A 15,103-nucleotide genomic window follows, 5' to 3' on the forward strand; every position below is an offset into this window, starting at 1 on the left:
GACATTCAACTAATACCAAACATAGTACTATTTAGTACTTTTCGAACAATTATAGTACACATTTGCAAAATCACCAGTAGATTTCAACGCCAAATACCGACAGAGACCTCAATATCAAATTTCAAAATCCGAACCCTATACATTCACTCAATACCAAAGTTAGTATCATTTAGTACTTTTCGTACAATCTTAGTACACATTTCCAAAACCACCTCCACATCTCAATTCCAGACACCAACAGTTGCATCCATATCAAATTTCAGGATTCCAGCCCTATCCCTTCTCCCAATACCAAATTTCGTGCCATTTAGTTCCTTTCGAACAATTATGACAATATTTGCAAAATCACCACCAGATTCCGACAGAGACCTCAATATCAAATTTTAGGATTTCAGCTCTTTTTTCACCAAATAGCATGTCTCAATTCCATGTCTCAATTCCAGATGCCACAAGATACCTCAATATCAAATTTAAGGCTTACAGCTGTATTCATTCACCCAATACCAAGCAAAGTACTATTTAGTACTTTTCGTACAATTATAGTACACATTTCCGAAACCACCTCTACATGTTCAGGCTACACATGAACAGCGACTTTAATATCAAATTTCAGATTTCAAGCACTATCTGGTCACCCAATACCAAATTGTACCAAATATATTACTATTTAGTACTTTTCATGCATTAACAGTACACATTTCCAAAACTACCTCTTTATCACAAACCTACAAGTAACGGGCAACCCTATGCAAAATTTCAAAATTCCTGCTTCATCCGTTCATCCTAAACCATACTGTTATAACTTAAGTACCATTTAGCACAAAACGCGCACTTAGTACATTTCTCCAAAATCAACTTCATGTATCAAATATTCTTTGCAACATTGATTCTCAAACCAATCTTTTAGGATTTAACTCTATCAGTTCACATCAGTATTTGGTGTTAAATGTTAAATTTTTAGAAGTTTAATACCATTTAGCACTTTTTGTAACTTTAGTGGGATTTTCCCATTACTCTTTGGTACATCTATTCTACACGCCATTAGTGACTCCAATTCCACATTTCAAAATTCTAGCTCAACCCGTGTGTCCAATACAATGTATTCAATTTTTAGTACATTTTAGTACTGTTCGTAGCCATTTAGTACGAATAAAAGCTGTAAGTTCGGCCGGGCCGAACTTTGAATAGCCTCCACCATTTGGAACGAATTTGGCAATTTTCAAAAAAAAAAAAAAAAAAACATTTAATTTCTTTTTTTTTTTTTTTTTTTTTTGAAATCTTAAAAATACCGAATGTAGCCGTTATATTAGGGTCTATACGACGACGTGGACGTGCACTGGCAGGTTTTGTCGTTCAAATCACCAAAATACCTAAAATAGCGAGTTACCATAATACGGGGGCTATTCCAAACTGTGGACCTACATGGCCCATTTTTAATACCAAAAGTACTGCAGACATAATATACATTTGAGTATAATTTAATCAATCTACTTCATTTCGTTCGGAAGCTAGAGTGATTTCCACAGACGGACAGTAGGGACATCGCTAAATCGACATAGAATTTTATGCTTATCAAGAATATATATATATACTTTTTGGGGTCTAAAACGTATATTTCCATATTATGGTGGAGGGTATTAAAAAGAAAACCCTAACTCGAGATTTTTGAGAAGGACTGCTTTTCATGGAGATTAACTCTATAATTAAGTTTTATCCCAAGTAGCAGTAAGAAACACCTTATGCTTATGCAACAGCATAACAATGCCAAGAAAAAGGGGATTTTCAAAAACTCTTACCTACAAAAAGGGTTTCCCTGAATAATAAAATATTTGTCCACCTGTTTAGTGACAATTGATCCTTTACTATTGCCGTTAAAGCAATTCCGACTAAGGTGCTAAAATGTATCTTCTTAGAGTCTTCTAAATCAATATTGTCTCTGTTTAAATGAATTGAAAACAAAGGGGCTTTTCCGAATCCTTTCAACAATCCTTTTGTCACAACGCAAACACCAAAGAGGTGACAACAAATGTGTTGTCCATTAGCACATCTGTTTCTAGAATTGCGTATATTTATTTAACAGGGTTAGGTATTTGACGTAATCGCGTTGAAAAAACGTGAATAACGCAATAAATTTTTCCAAGAATTCTCAGGTATGGATGCTGTGAAAATATTTGAGAGTTAGTTGTCTGTCTGTGAAAACAGGAAGATGGACAAACGCAGATGCATGGAAACAAGCAGAAATAACTAGAAATACCAGACCAGTCAGACCTACACAATAACTTGTTAAAAATACAATATATAAATACACCTAATATAAATTGAAATAAATAAGAGGCAAATAGGGAATAGAAAAAACAGTCGACATAAGTGAATATAATACATCCTCTTTTATAGGTTTGGGGAAGATGTTGGGACCAAGTCCCACTTCTTAACAAACCTTGTTTGGATCAAACGATTAGTAAATAACCACTTTTTTAACTAGAATCGATTACAATCTTTTATAGAAAATGTTGTAATCAAACAACTTTTCTATGGAACAAGTTGTTATCGAGTAATATCTCGATGGAATAAATGTTATCGAGCATGAAAAAAATAGTTATCGATCAACATTTCTATGGAAAAAGTTACTATCGAAAAGGCTGTAATCGAGCAACTTTTCTATACAAAATATTCCTATCGAACAACTTTTCTATCGAAAATGTTGTTTTCGAACAACTTTTGTTATCGAACAACTTTTCTATAGAAAATGTTGTTATCGAACAATTTTTTTTATAGAAAATGCTGTTATCGAAAAGGTTGTTATCGAACAACTTTTCTATAGAAAATGTTGATATTGAACAACTTTTCTATAGAAAATGTTGTTATCGAACAACTTTTCTATAGAAAATGTTGTTATCGAACAACTTTTCTATAGAAAATGTTGTTTTCTACAGAAAAGGTTGTTATCGAACAACTTTTCTACAGAAAATGTTGTTATCGAACAACTTTTCTATAAAAAATTTTGTTATCGAACAACTTTTCTAAAAAGTATTATTATCGAAGAACTTTTCTAAAGAAAATATTGTTATCGAAAAACTTTTCTTAGGAAAATATTGTTATCGAACAAATTTTCTATAGAAAATGTTGTTATCGAACAACTTTTCTGTAGAACATGTTGTTATCGAACAAATTTTCTATAGAACATGTTGTTATCGAACAACTTTTCTATAGAACAAGTTGTTATCGATCAACTTTTCTATAGAACATGTTGTTATCACCAACCTTTCTATAGAACATGTTGTTATCGAACGACTTTTCTATAGAAAAAGTTGTTATCGAACAACATTTCTATAGAAAAGGTTGTTATCGAACAACATTTCTATAGAAAAGGTTGTTATCGAACAACTTTTCTATAGAAAATGTTGTTATCGAACAACTTTTCTATAGAAAATGTTGTTATCGAACAACTTTTCTATAGAAAATGTTGTTATCGAACAACTTTTCTATAGAAAATGTTGTTATCGAACAACTTTTCTATAGAAAATGTTGTTATCGAACAACTTTTCTATAGAAAATGTTGTTATCGAACAACTTTTCTATAGAAAATGTTGTTATCGAACAACTTTTCTATAGAAAATGTTGTTATCGAACAACTTTTTTATAGAAAATGTTGTTATTGAACAACTTTTCTATAGAAAATGTTGTTATCGAACAACTTTTCTACAGAAAAGGTTGTTATCGAACAACTTTTCTATAGAAAATGTTGTTATCGAACAACTTTTCTATAGAAAATGTTGTTATCGAACAACTTTTCTATAGAAAATGTTGTTATCGAACAACTTTTCTATAGAAAATGTTGTTATCGAACAACTTTTCTATAGAAAATGTTGTTATCGAACAACTTTTCTATAGAAAATGTTGTTATCGAACAACTTTTTTATAGAAAATGTTGTTATTGAACAACTTTTCTATAGAACATGTTGTTATCGAACAACTTTTCTATAGAACATGTTGTTATCGAACAACTTTTCTATAGAAAAGGTTGTTATCGAACAACTTTTCTATAGAAAATGTTGCTATCGAACAACTTTTCTATAGAAAATGTTGTTATCGAACAACTTTTCTATAGAAAAGGTTGTTATCGAACAACTTTTCTATAGAAAATGTTGCTATCGAACAACTTTTCTATAGAAAATGTTGTTATCGAACAACTTTTCTATAGAAAATGTTGTTATCGAACAACTTTTCCATAGAAAATGTTGTTATCGAACAACTTTTCTATAGAAAATGTTGTTATCGAACAACTTTTCTGTAGAAAAGATTGTTATCGAACGACTGTTCTATAGAAAAGATTGTTATCGAATAACTTTTCTATAGAAAATGTTATTATCGAACAACTTTCCTCTTGAAAGTTGTCATATCGAACAACTTTTCTCTAGAAAATGCTGATATCGAACAATTTTCTATGAATACATAGACCACCCTTCTAACTGTGAATTTTTCATATATTTTTAATGGGACCCTAAGCAGTTTCTTAAAATGGGTTGGCTATTTAAATTACTTATATTGATAAAAATCTCGAATACATTATTTATAAAAATATAATACAAAGACTAATTCTACTATCCATAGATAACATTATCTGGGCCACGTGTGAGATAATAAATTTCGCACTGATTGCCACAAAATTGACTGGATTAGAAGCGACTACCTTCATTTTCAGTTTTACTTTTCAACATGAAAACACTTCTGGTCATTTCGCTGCTATTCGCCTCGACCATTTTCCAAGCCAATGGAATATTAAGGGGCAAAGATGCCTGGGAGACTGATGTTTATTTTATGGCTCGATTGTATGACAAGGTGAACGGTTCTGTGATTTGTGGTGGTGTAATAATCGACAATGAATGGGTCTTGACTGCTGCCAGCTGTGCTCAAAATCCCATTGGAATGTGGGCCGTGGCGGGTAGTCACTTTGTGCCACAACTTACTTCCAATCGCTGGCAACGACCAACCGTAGATTTTGCTGTTGTCCATGAGAATTATGTTCCCGGTGAATATCACGATGATTTGGCCCTGTTGCATGTCAGCGAACCCTATGTGTGGACGGAGTATGTGCGCCCAGCTGAATTGCCCGAACCCAATACGGTCCCTACGGGTATTGTGGATGTCTTTGGTTATGGTCATGTGACTATTGGTTATCCCACAACATCTATGGCCACTGCAACAAGACGTCTAACTGTTCCGATTATGGAGTGGAGTGAGTGTCGAGATTTATTGCCTGCGAAATTGGTGACCGATGAGCAGATGGTGTGCACCAAGCAAATTGCACGTCAATCATTTTGTCGAGAGGATGTCGGAGGTCCATTGTTGAAGATACGGGAACCTGAACTGCCATTATTGGTCGGCATTGCAGCCTGGTTTTATGAGCCATGCGGTATGAAACAATATCCCAATGTTTATGCTCAGGTCTCGTTGTATATCGATTGGATTATGGGAAATATTAAAAAGGTTTAAGATATTAAAAAAATAAATAAAATAAAGAAAAACAACGTGAAGAAATTTCAATCAATATTTAATACTACTAAACAATCTCATGTCAAGTTTATGTTAGATCTTTTTGTGGTGTTAACCTACTTTAAAGGGTTTATTTGAAGTATAAATTATGGATATGACAGTTGTCATCCAAATCCAGTGGTTTAACCCCTTTATATGTAATCGTACGATCATAAAAGACTTGACTATGTTTTAAGGTGGCGCCCAATCGTTGACTTTTAATTTCTTTCATGTCATTTCAAACTCTGTGATATTTGAAAAAATATGTTTTTAAATGTGGCGCCCAATTAATTGTTTTAAAATTCACTTAATTTGAAGATGGTTAAAAACTACACTTTTGCATATCCTTGTCCAATCCGTCTTATCTGCTTACTGACGAATCCATCTTGTGTCAAAAGAGAGAAAATCAATCACTTATTCTCAAGAATTTTGAATTTTAAAATCTCATAGATTGGGAAAATTCCTCGGGTCCGGGCTCGTTTGTATTTATCAAACATGAAAGGAATTTATTAACAGGATGTTAGGATAGGTTAATTCCCATATTTATGTTACGTGCGTTGCATTGTTTGTTCTGTTCGATTGTGTGCAGGGATAGTAACGCCAGATTGGAAGGCTGTCATCTCGTCACCACTACATTGGCTACGCTTTAATGTTCAGACAACTTGAGTACCTGCAGGATTCCAATTCATATGTATGCATTTTTGTTGTTGGAGGATTTACAATGTCTGGTCTCGATGATGCGATATGATGGGAGAATTCCTGGTTTTGACTACCTGCTGTGACATAACGGAGAATTACCACACCGATGTGTATCTGCCTACGTATCGATAGTCCTTCAGAGGGTATGTAATTGAACAATGTAGTTACATTTTTTATTTGGGAACTAACTACCGAAATAGTTTATGAGCGCCAATATTGTTGATGGATGGATCGATGTTTTTAACTTGAAACTCAAAATGATGACCATTACGTCTTTTGTAACCTTCGACAGGGGGTATCTACTTTCAATTGACAAGACAGACTAATTATCTGTTTAATTTATGGATATGTTCACTGTAAGGATGTTTGTTTGTTGTATCTTTATTTTGTGGGATAAAATGACATAGGAACCTGATAAATAAGGATTTTTGAAACAATTCGGAAAATGTTGATGAAAGAAGAAAGGACAAAAGAAGATTAAACCTTTTTTTTAATGGGAATGGGAATTTTTGTTCAGGAAAATTTAGTTCGATAAAAACTTTTTTCCTAAAAAATTGTTCAATAACAATTTTTTCGTTAGAAAATTGGTTCGATCGCAATTTTTTGTATAGAAAAGTTCAACGATAACAACCTTTTTGGCTGAAAAGTTGTTCAATAACAATCTTTTCTTTTCGATAACAAACAAACAACAAAAGTTGTTCGATAACAAACCTTTCAATAGAATACTTGTTCAATAACAAGCAAACATCAAAAATTGTTCGATAACAATTTTTTCTATAGCAAAGTTGTTCGGTAACAACCTTTTCTATAGAAAAGTTGTTCGATAACAACCTTTTCTATAGAAAACTGGTTCCAAAACAACCTTTTCTATAGAAAAGTTCTTCGATAACAACCTTTTCTATAGAAAAGTTGTTCGATAACAACCTTTTCTATAGAAAATTTGCTCGGTAACCAATTTTTCTATAGAAAAGTTGCTCGATAACAACCTTTTTTATAGAAAAGTTGTTCGATAACAACATTTTGGTAACCATTTTTTCTATAGAAAATTAGCTCGGTAACCAATTTTTCTATAGAAAAGTTGCTCGATAACAATATTTTTTTATCGAAAAGTTGTCCAATAACAATCTTTTCTATAGAAAAGTTGTTCGATAACAATCTTTTCTATAGAAAAGTTGTTCGATAACAGTCTTTTCTGTAGAAAAGTTGTTCGATAACAGTCTTTTCTATAGAAAAGTTGTTCGATAACAATCTTTTCTATAGAAAATTTGTTCGATAACAATCTTTTCTATAGAAAAGTTGTTCGATAATAGTCTTTTCTATAGAAAAGTTGTTCGATAACAATCTTTTCTATAGAAAAGTTGTTCGGTAACAATCTTTCCCATAGAAAAGTTGTTCGCTAACAACCTTATCAGTAGAAAAGTTTTTCGGTAACAACTTTTTGTGAAGAAAAGTGGTTCGATAACAACTTTTTGTGAAGAAAAGTTGTTCGATAACAAATGTTTCTATGAAAAAGTTGTTAGATAAAGACGTTTTCTATAGAAAAGTTGTTCGATAACAACTTTCTCTTAAGAAAACTTGTTCGATAACAACTTTTTCTACAGAAAACTTGTTCGATAACAACTTTTTCTAAAGAAAAGTTGTTCAATAACTACCGTTTCTATAAAAAAAGTTGTTCGATAACAGCATTTTCTATAGAAAAGTTGTTCGATAACAACTCCTTCTATACAAAAGTTGTTCAGTAACAACCTTTTCTATAGAAATGCTGTTCGATAACAACTTTTTCGGTGAAAAAGTTGTTAGATAACCACTGTTTCTATAGAAAAGTTGTTCGATAACAACTGTTTTTATACAAGAGTTGTTCGATAACAACTGTTTCTATAGAAAAGTTGTTCGATAACAACTGTTTCTATAGAAAAATTGTTCGATAACAACGTTTTTTATTGAATTTTTTTCGATAACAACGTTTTTCTGTGAAAAATTTGTTTGATAACGACTGTTGCTATAGAGACTGTTTCTATGAAAAATTTGTAGATAAAGACGTTATCTATAGAAAAGTTGCTCGATAACAACGTTTTTTTGTTGATTTTTTTCGATAACAAGGTTTTTCTGTGAAAAAGTTGTTCGATAACAACTATTTCTATAGCAAAGTTGTTCGATAACAATATTTCTCTAAAAAAGATGTTCGTTGAAAATTAATTCTGTAGTAAACTTCTTTTTTTTCTATACGTTTTCCGCTTTGTCTATTTCACAGAATTTTTTAAACACCCAAATGTCCTTCAGCACTGACATCAAAACCTCCGGAAACATTTTATGACATGCCGCCGATAATTAAAGTACAGAATTGTCAAGGTGTGATTTCTCAAGTAAATAACAACTCATTACTCTCAACGCAAAGGAAAAAAACGAAACCATCCATGATAATGCAAACACCCATCTACAAATTTAGCCATCATCTTTGGACGTCTGATGGCTCTGGCCGGTTGCGTTCAATAGAAATCAAAGAAGCATAAAATAATGATCAAATACGATTCATACCTACGCTGGAATGGACAATGGCATCAGCAGCATGACTATGGCAGACATCGAACAACCATCATCTTTGGACACAATGGCTAGGGTCAGCATGGTCTGCAGCGAAAAAAAATATTGACCCATCATTCATTCATTCACTCATTTGTCCATCAGAACGTTTTGTGATCCCTTTGTTTGTTAGAAGAACTTTGTGTGTGAGTGTATTTTTACGCATTAGCATACAGATCCATGGAAATGTTAATGTACTTCACAACGATGACGATTCATTGTGACCTTGAGTGCGCTGAAAGAACAATTAAGCGAAAAGAACATGAAAAAAATCGGAATATACTTTTGAAAAACATAATTTGATTATGAGAAATTAATGGCAAAATTTTATTACTTATTTACCGACGAATAGTGGTATGCGTAGTCCAGTAATCAGTGTGTCAAACTTTTGCGATGTGAGTCGAATTAAGTTCCTGAGGTCTTTATATGCCTCATTCGTGAAGGAAGTACATGTTCAATACATCAACCTTTTGACATGCAAATCATCATCCTATATAGACAATTTTCTGATACAGGGCCTGTTATCAATTACGAGTTTCAAATACCATATTTGGAACAAGTCCCATGTTTGAAAAATGTGTCTAATATCCTTAAAATGCGAAATTTTAAATCAAGCTGATAGGCAATGTGTCTAAAATACGAAGATCGTAAAGTAATTTACTGACTGACTGATTCATCAACGCCCAGATGAAACCGCTGAAGTAAGAATCTTGGGAAATTTTGGGTGAGGGTTATTCTGGTCCTCTGTGTCAGATAAGGCTGGCTTTTTGGAAAGTCGTATTAGAACGGTACGAAAAGTATTAAAAAGTACTAAATATCGTACCCTTTGTATTTGAGGAAGTAGTAGAGCTAGAACTCTTAAAATTAGAATGAGGGTCACTGATGGAATTTGTGATTTAGATTTTTTGGAAATTCGCACAATAAGTGTACGAAAAATACTAAAATGATCTGTATTTGCTAACATTTCGTGTGAGCTAAAAACTTGAAATGGAGACTGGGAATCAAGGAGAGGCGATGTAAGGAGATATTTTTAGAAGTTTGTACTCATGTATATGACAAGTACTAAACTGTACTAAATTTAGTACAATTTGAATTTGGAGAAACGGATGGAGCTGGAATCGTGAAATTTGCCGGAGTTTATGATTGTGATATGGAGGAAGTTTTCCAAACATGTACTCATGCCCATTAAAAATACTAAATGGTACAAAATTTGGTACAATTTCGATTTGGGTGAATCAATAGAGCTGTAATGCTGAAATTAGGAAATAAGATTACTATTGCATTGTAGAACTGAGGTATGTAGATATTTTAGGAAATTCGTACTTTTGTGTACAAAATGGTACTATTTTTGGTATAAATTAAATTTTGGCAGAACTGAGAGAATTGGAATTCTGAAAATTGGAAATAAGATAACTGTTGTATTGTAAGATTGGAATATGTTAAAAATTTTGGAAATACTTATGTGGTACAATTAACTTGGTAAATTGGATACAATTGAAATTCAGAGGTGGACTTTTAAAATAAGACTTCTACAGGACTGTATGATACAGTTAGTTGTACTAAATGGTACAACTTGGGGATGGGTGTACCAATAAAGCTGGTATCCTGAAATTTGGAAATAAGATCACTGTCGTATTGTAGAATTGGAATATGCATGTAGTTTTGGAAATTTTGTACTTATGTGTACTAAAATGTACAAAATTGGTACAGTTTGGCTTTGGGTGAACCGGAAATATATATATATATATATATATATATATATATATATATATATATATATATATATATATATATATATATATATATATATATATATATATATATATATATATATATATATATATACCAATATAAATATATATATATATATATATATATATATATATATATATATATATATAATATATATATATATATATATATATATATGTATATATATATATATATATAGCTGGTGCGCACGATAACTCTCGAAGGGAGTATCCGATTTGGTACAAACTTGGTGCATCGTAATATTATTATCAAGCTTAGATCGATTTCGAAAATGGGCAACATTGTTCCACACCCTCTTATACCTACCTCCCACCCCAAAAAAGGTCGACATTTTTAAGAAAAATATTTTACTGCACAGAAAAAGAAACGATAGTCCAACTTTGCTCCAACTTTGACAATCCCAATATTTGATTTAATGGTAGGTCAGGTGCGAAAATGGACAATATCGGTACACTCCATCACGTACATTCCCCACAAAGGGTAAACATTTTGAATAATTATAACACTTATAAACTATGATGTAAAAGTCACATTACACACAACACTATATTCCTATTAACCCAAAGTCTGGTGTCAAGATGGAATATATCGGTCCACTCCTTCTGGTACCTCCCCCACAAAGGGTCAAAATTTTGAACATCCACGAAGGTCATAAAATGCTAAATCAACCTCAGATTCAATTCAGACTTGGCACAGTTCAATATTTCTATCAACGCAATACAAACATTTTTGTTAACACAAGATCTGTTGTGATGATAATATATATCTGTGAAGAGGTACCAGATATATATATATATATATATATATATATATATATATATATATATATATATATATATATATATATATATATATATATATATATATATATATATATATCTGGTACCTCACCCGTAAAGGGTAAGAACTGTCAATACATACTTTTATCTGTCATAACTTGCGAAACAAATCTGCGATTCTTTACAACTTGTTATACCCAAATATTCATCTCAACTCGAAACCTGAGATAAATATGGAATTTATGATTTCGCATAAAATTGGATACAAATTATCGATTTTTTTGTAATTTTGCCCATACCAATATTTTTATCTGTATTCGATGAAGTATGAAAATGAAATTCTTCGGATGACTATATCTGGTACCCCACTCTAAATGTGGCACTCGCAATATTTGTATCAAATTTCGTTAGGTCCGATACGAAATAGAAAATATTGACCCATTCCTTCCGAGCCCACTCCATAGACGGTTAACAATTTAAGAAAACCATAATAGAAGTCAAAGTATAATTAACTAATCAAACATTGGAAGAGTTTGAACATCTCTCGGCAAAAATTCCTTAATTTTTATTATACTCTCCACCTTGGAAATTTGTCATTCGATTTAACGATGTCCGTCGATTTAAGTCGATGTCCGTCTGTCTGTCTGTTAAAATCACATTATTTGACGTAGAGCGTCAAAATTTAGCAGAGCTATTTGCATTGTGTCTAGGATGGTTGGTATTGAAAATGAGATATATCGGTCCACGTTCTGGTATAGTCCCCATATAACGGTACCTCCCGATATTGGGTATTTTGATGATTTACGCCACATTTTTTTCACGGTTTTGTCTGAAAATTGGTATTTGTAGGTCATAACGAACATTGCATGTATAGGTCCACGTTTTGGTATAGCCCCCATATAAAGGTACCTCCCGATATTCGGTATTTTGATTATTTTTGCCACATTTTTTCACGGATTTGTCTAAAAATTAGTATTTGTTGGTCATAATGGGTTCCAGCTCCGGTGGCAAAACATTACATGTATGGGTCCACGATTTGGTATAGCTCCCATATAACGGTACCTCTCAATATTCGGTATTTTGATGGTTTTTACATAAAACTATGTTTTAGTCAGAAAGAGTTTAAAAGGGAAATTTTCTCCAAATTTCAATATTTAGGATTCAGAATTGAAAATTTTCACGAAACATAAATGAATGCCAAAATGTACGTAAAATTTATTTTGTGAGGGTATTTCTCGTCCATGGGATTTCAAACAGAATCCCATAACTGAACCAAACCCTTAGACTGTCTTAGTTCTGATGTCTCAATACTGTCATGCGCAGCACACACGTTTTTAAGTATTCTTGTGAGTTAAGCTGCGATAAATGGGAGGTCTTAATGAAATTAAGCCTATGGCGATTTAAGAACTTACCTGCAGTGATTTTAAATATTTATTCAGCGCCAAATGTTGATTTTGATATTGATTAATATTTTGGGGGATAGTATAGGCTACCCTTTAAATTTTCTCTTCGAACTAATGACTTATTTCATCAGCCATCTCCAACTAATGCAGGTATGTGCTTGAGAACAAAAGAAACCCTAATACACAGGTTAGTCACTACCAAAATCCAATATTAAAATCAAATCAAGAATGTTAAATTCTCTAAACACCGAATTATTCAACTTAATTGCCACATTAGTTTCTCTCATACCAGGGAGAATAGGTTTAACCCTAAATACCTTTTAACTTGTTCTAACCAAAATGCTTTTAAGCGACCAATAACAAATGAGTTAAGTTTATCAATTTTTTGGGTTTTTCAAATTTTCCATAATTATTTTTCATATTTCACTTTAAGCTTTCTAAACGGCTTCGAACGGCATTAAAATCAATTTGTGGGTCATTGCACCGCTTGTCGGCATTTTTTTGTAGAGAGTCTTATCTGAGTTCTGAGACGTGCTTGGATGCATTTGGGGATTAATTACGTCAAGTGCGTGAGTGACTGAGTGTGTGTGTGTGTGCGGATGAAGAATTTCTAAAAGTTCTTAAGCTTTGATTGAAATCAAGTCTGACCATCTAGGCATGACATGGCTTGGCTTAATATTCAATGAAAAATCTTAACAAATTTTGATTTCCTGTTTGAATTATTATCAGAAAAAAGAGGTTCGCTTTGTGGAGAATAATGAGAAAAGTTTCCAAAACTTGTAGTTTTCAAACTTGTAATTACGTTTAATACATTTATGGGGATTATTTGATATATTTGAGGCTCATGACCTTTAATTAATTACAAAAAGGTGAGTGCTCGATTCCTAATCCGTTAGAATACACGGATTCTAGGAAGAAGCATATTCCCATAATCGTTTGTTGAATTTATGATAGTTTTAATAAATACAAATTATGCTGAACAGTGATTCAGAATTCGATTGATTTTCAGAATCGAAATCAATATGTGAAAAATATTGAGTATCCCATTTTAAGATTATTAAAATTAAGGTACCCCAAGAATTACATAAAATTTTTAAACGTGTGGTAATAAATCGCAATTTTGGAAAATTCCCAAAGATTTCAATACCCTCAACCACTAGGTAAAAAATATTTTAAAAAATATATCTGAATTTAAATGCAGTCCACTTAATTTCGAAAATCCCAAAACGAGAACTACTACAAGGATTACTATCTATTACGAATACCTAATATCGGTGGATACCGTTATATAGAAATCTTGGACCAACATGGACAATGTTCTGACACGGGTTTTGAAACAAATGCCAAAGAAAATGTGGTCTAAATCATTGAAATACCGAATTTCGGAAGGTACTGTTATATGGAGGCTATAGTAAAACGTGGACCTATACAGACTATTGTTCAGCCGGAGGCAGAACCCATTATATACTCTTAATACCGCTGAAAAATAACCGTTCAACTGATACGAGATGGTACCAAAATGTAGTTCATTTTAGTACTTTTTCGCATAGTGCGAATTTCCAAGAACCCTTTGGTACATCTTTAATACATTCCATCAGTGACTCTCATTCTTCATAGTTCTAGCTCTACTGCTTCCCCACATACAAAGGGTACCATTTTTAGTAGCTTTTAATACTTTTCGTTCCGTTCTAGTACGATTTTCAAAAAACCCAGCCTTATCTGACCCAGTGGCCGAAAAATGACTCGTGAGCTGAACATATCGCAATATTCCATTCGGCAAATATTGAAAAATGAGTTCGGGGTAAAGCCATTGAAATTCCAAAAAGTGCAAGAACATACACCGCAACTGATAGGCACCGCAATAGACTCCAAAGAGCTAATGAGTTGCTTTGCTTAGCCGAAAGTGGTGAACTGCCGAATTTGATTTTCTCCATGAGAAAACATTCATTGTCCAGCAGTTTGCAAAAAAAAATTGTGACCCTTTGTGGGTGAGGTACCAGAAGGGGCTCGCAGATATATATCAACTTCACAACAGATCTTGTATCAACAAAAATGTTTGTATGTGTGAAATTTAAAGTGATTGGGACGCTTATTACGCTTTCTTAGAGCGTTTTGCTTTTCAAAATCTTGAACCATATGTGGATCAGGTAGCAAAAGAAGTGGTCCGATCTCTCTATCTTTATTGCAGATCTTGTGTTGATTGAAATATTGAGATGTACCATGTCTGAAATGAAATCGCTTCTTATGAGCTTCATGGATATTCAAAATTTTGAGCCTTTGTGGGGAAGGTACCAGAAGGAGAGGACCGATATATTTAATCTTTACAGCAGTGTATAA

The 15,103-nt window shown here is 32.6% G+C and overlaps 2 protein-coding genes across 2 annotated transcripts in view; one reads left to right on the forward strand and one right to left on the reverse strand.

The window, feature by feature from the left end:
* Nucleotides 1-15,103, reverse strand: part of LOC101890318 (rho GTPase-activating protein conundrum) — a 249,626-nt gene that overhangs the window by 211,165 nt on the left and 23,358 nt on the right. Inside the window, exon 2 of the mRNA XM_059120045.1 lies at nt 8,767-9,046. The gene's annotated coding sequence lies outside the window, so the exon portion shown is untranslated. The remainder of the gene's footprint in view (nt 1-8,766; nt 9,047-15,103) is intronic.
* On the forward strand, nt 4,717-5,503 carry LOC131801427 (venom peptide isomerase heavy chain-like). Its single transcript, XM_059120196.1, has one exon. It carries the CDS (start codon nt 4,717-4,719, stop codon nt 5,491-5,493), a length of 777 nt encoding a protein of 258 aa, XP_058976179.1. The 3' UTR covers nt 5,494-5,503.

The sequence above is a fragment of the Musca domestica genome, unplaced genomic scaffold (assembly GCF_030504385.1).
Source record: "Musca domestica strain aabys unplaced genomic scaffold, Musca_domestica.polishedcontigs.V.1.1 16, whole genome shotgun sequence".
In the NCBI taxonomy this organism is placed as follows: domain Eukaryota; kingdom Metazoa; phylum Arthropoda; class Insecta; order Diptera; family Muscidae; genus Musca; species Musca domestica.

Excerpts from the sequence above, each read along its gene's own strand:
- LOC131801427 (XM_059120196.1), top strand. The coding sequence starts at position 4,717 with ATGAAAACACTTCTGGTCATTTCGCTGCTATTCGCCTCGACCATTTTC.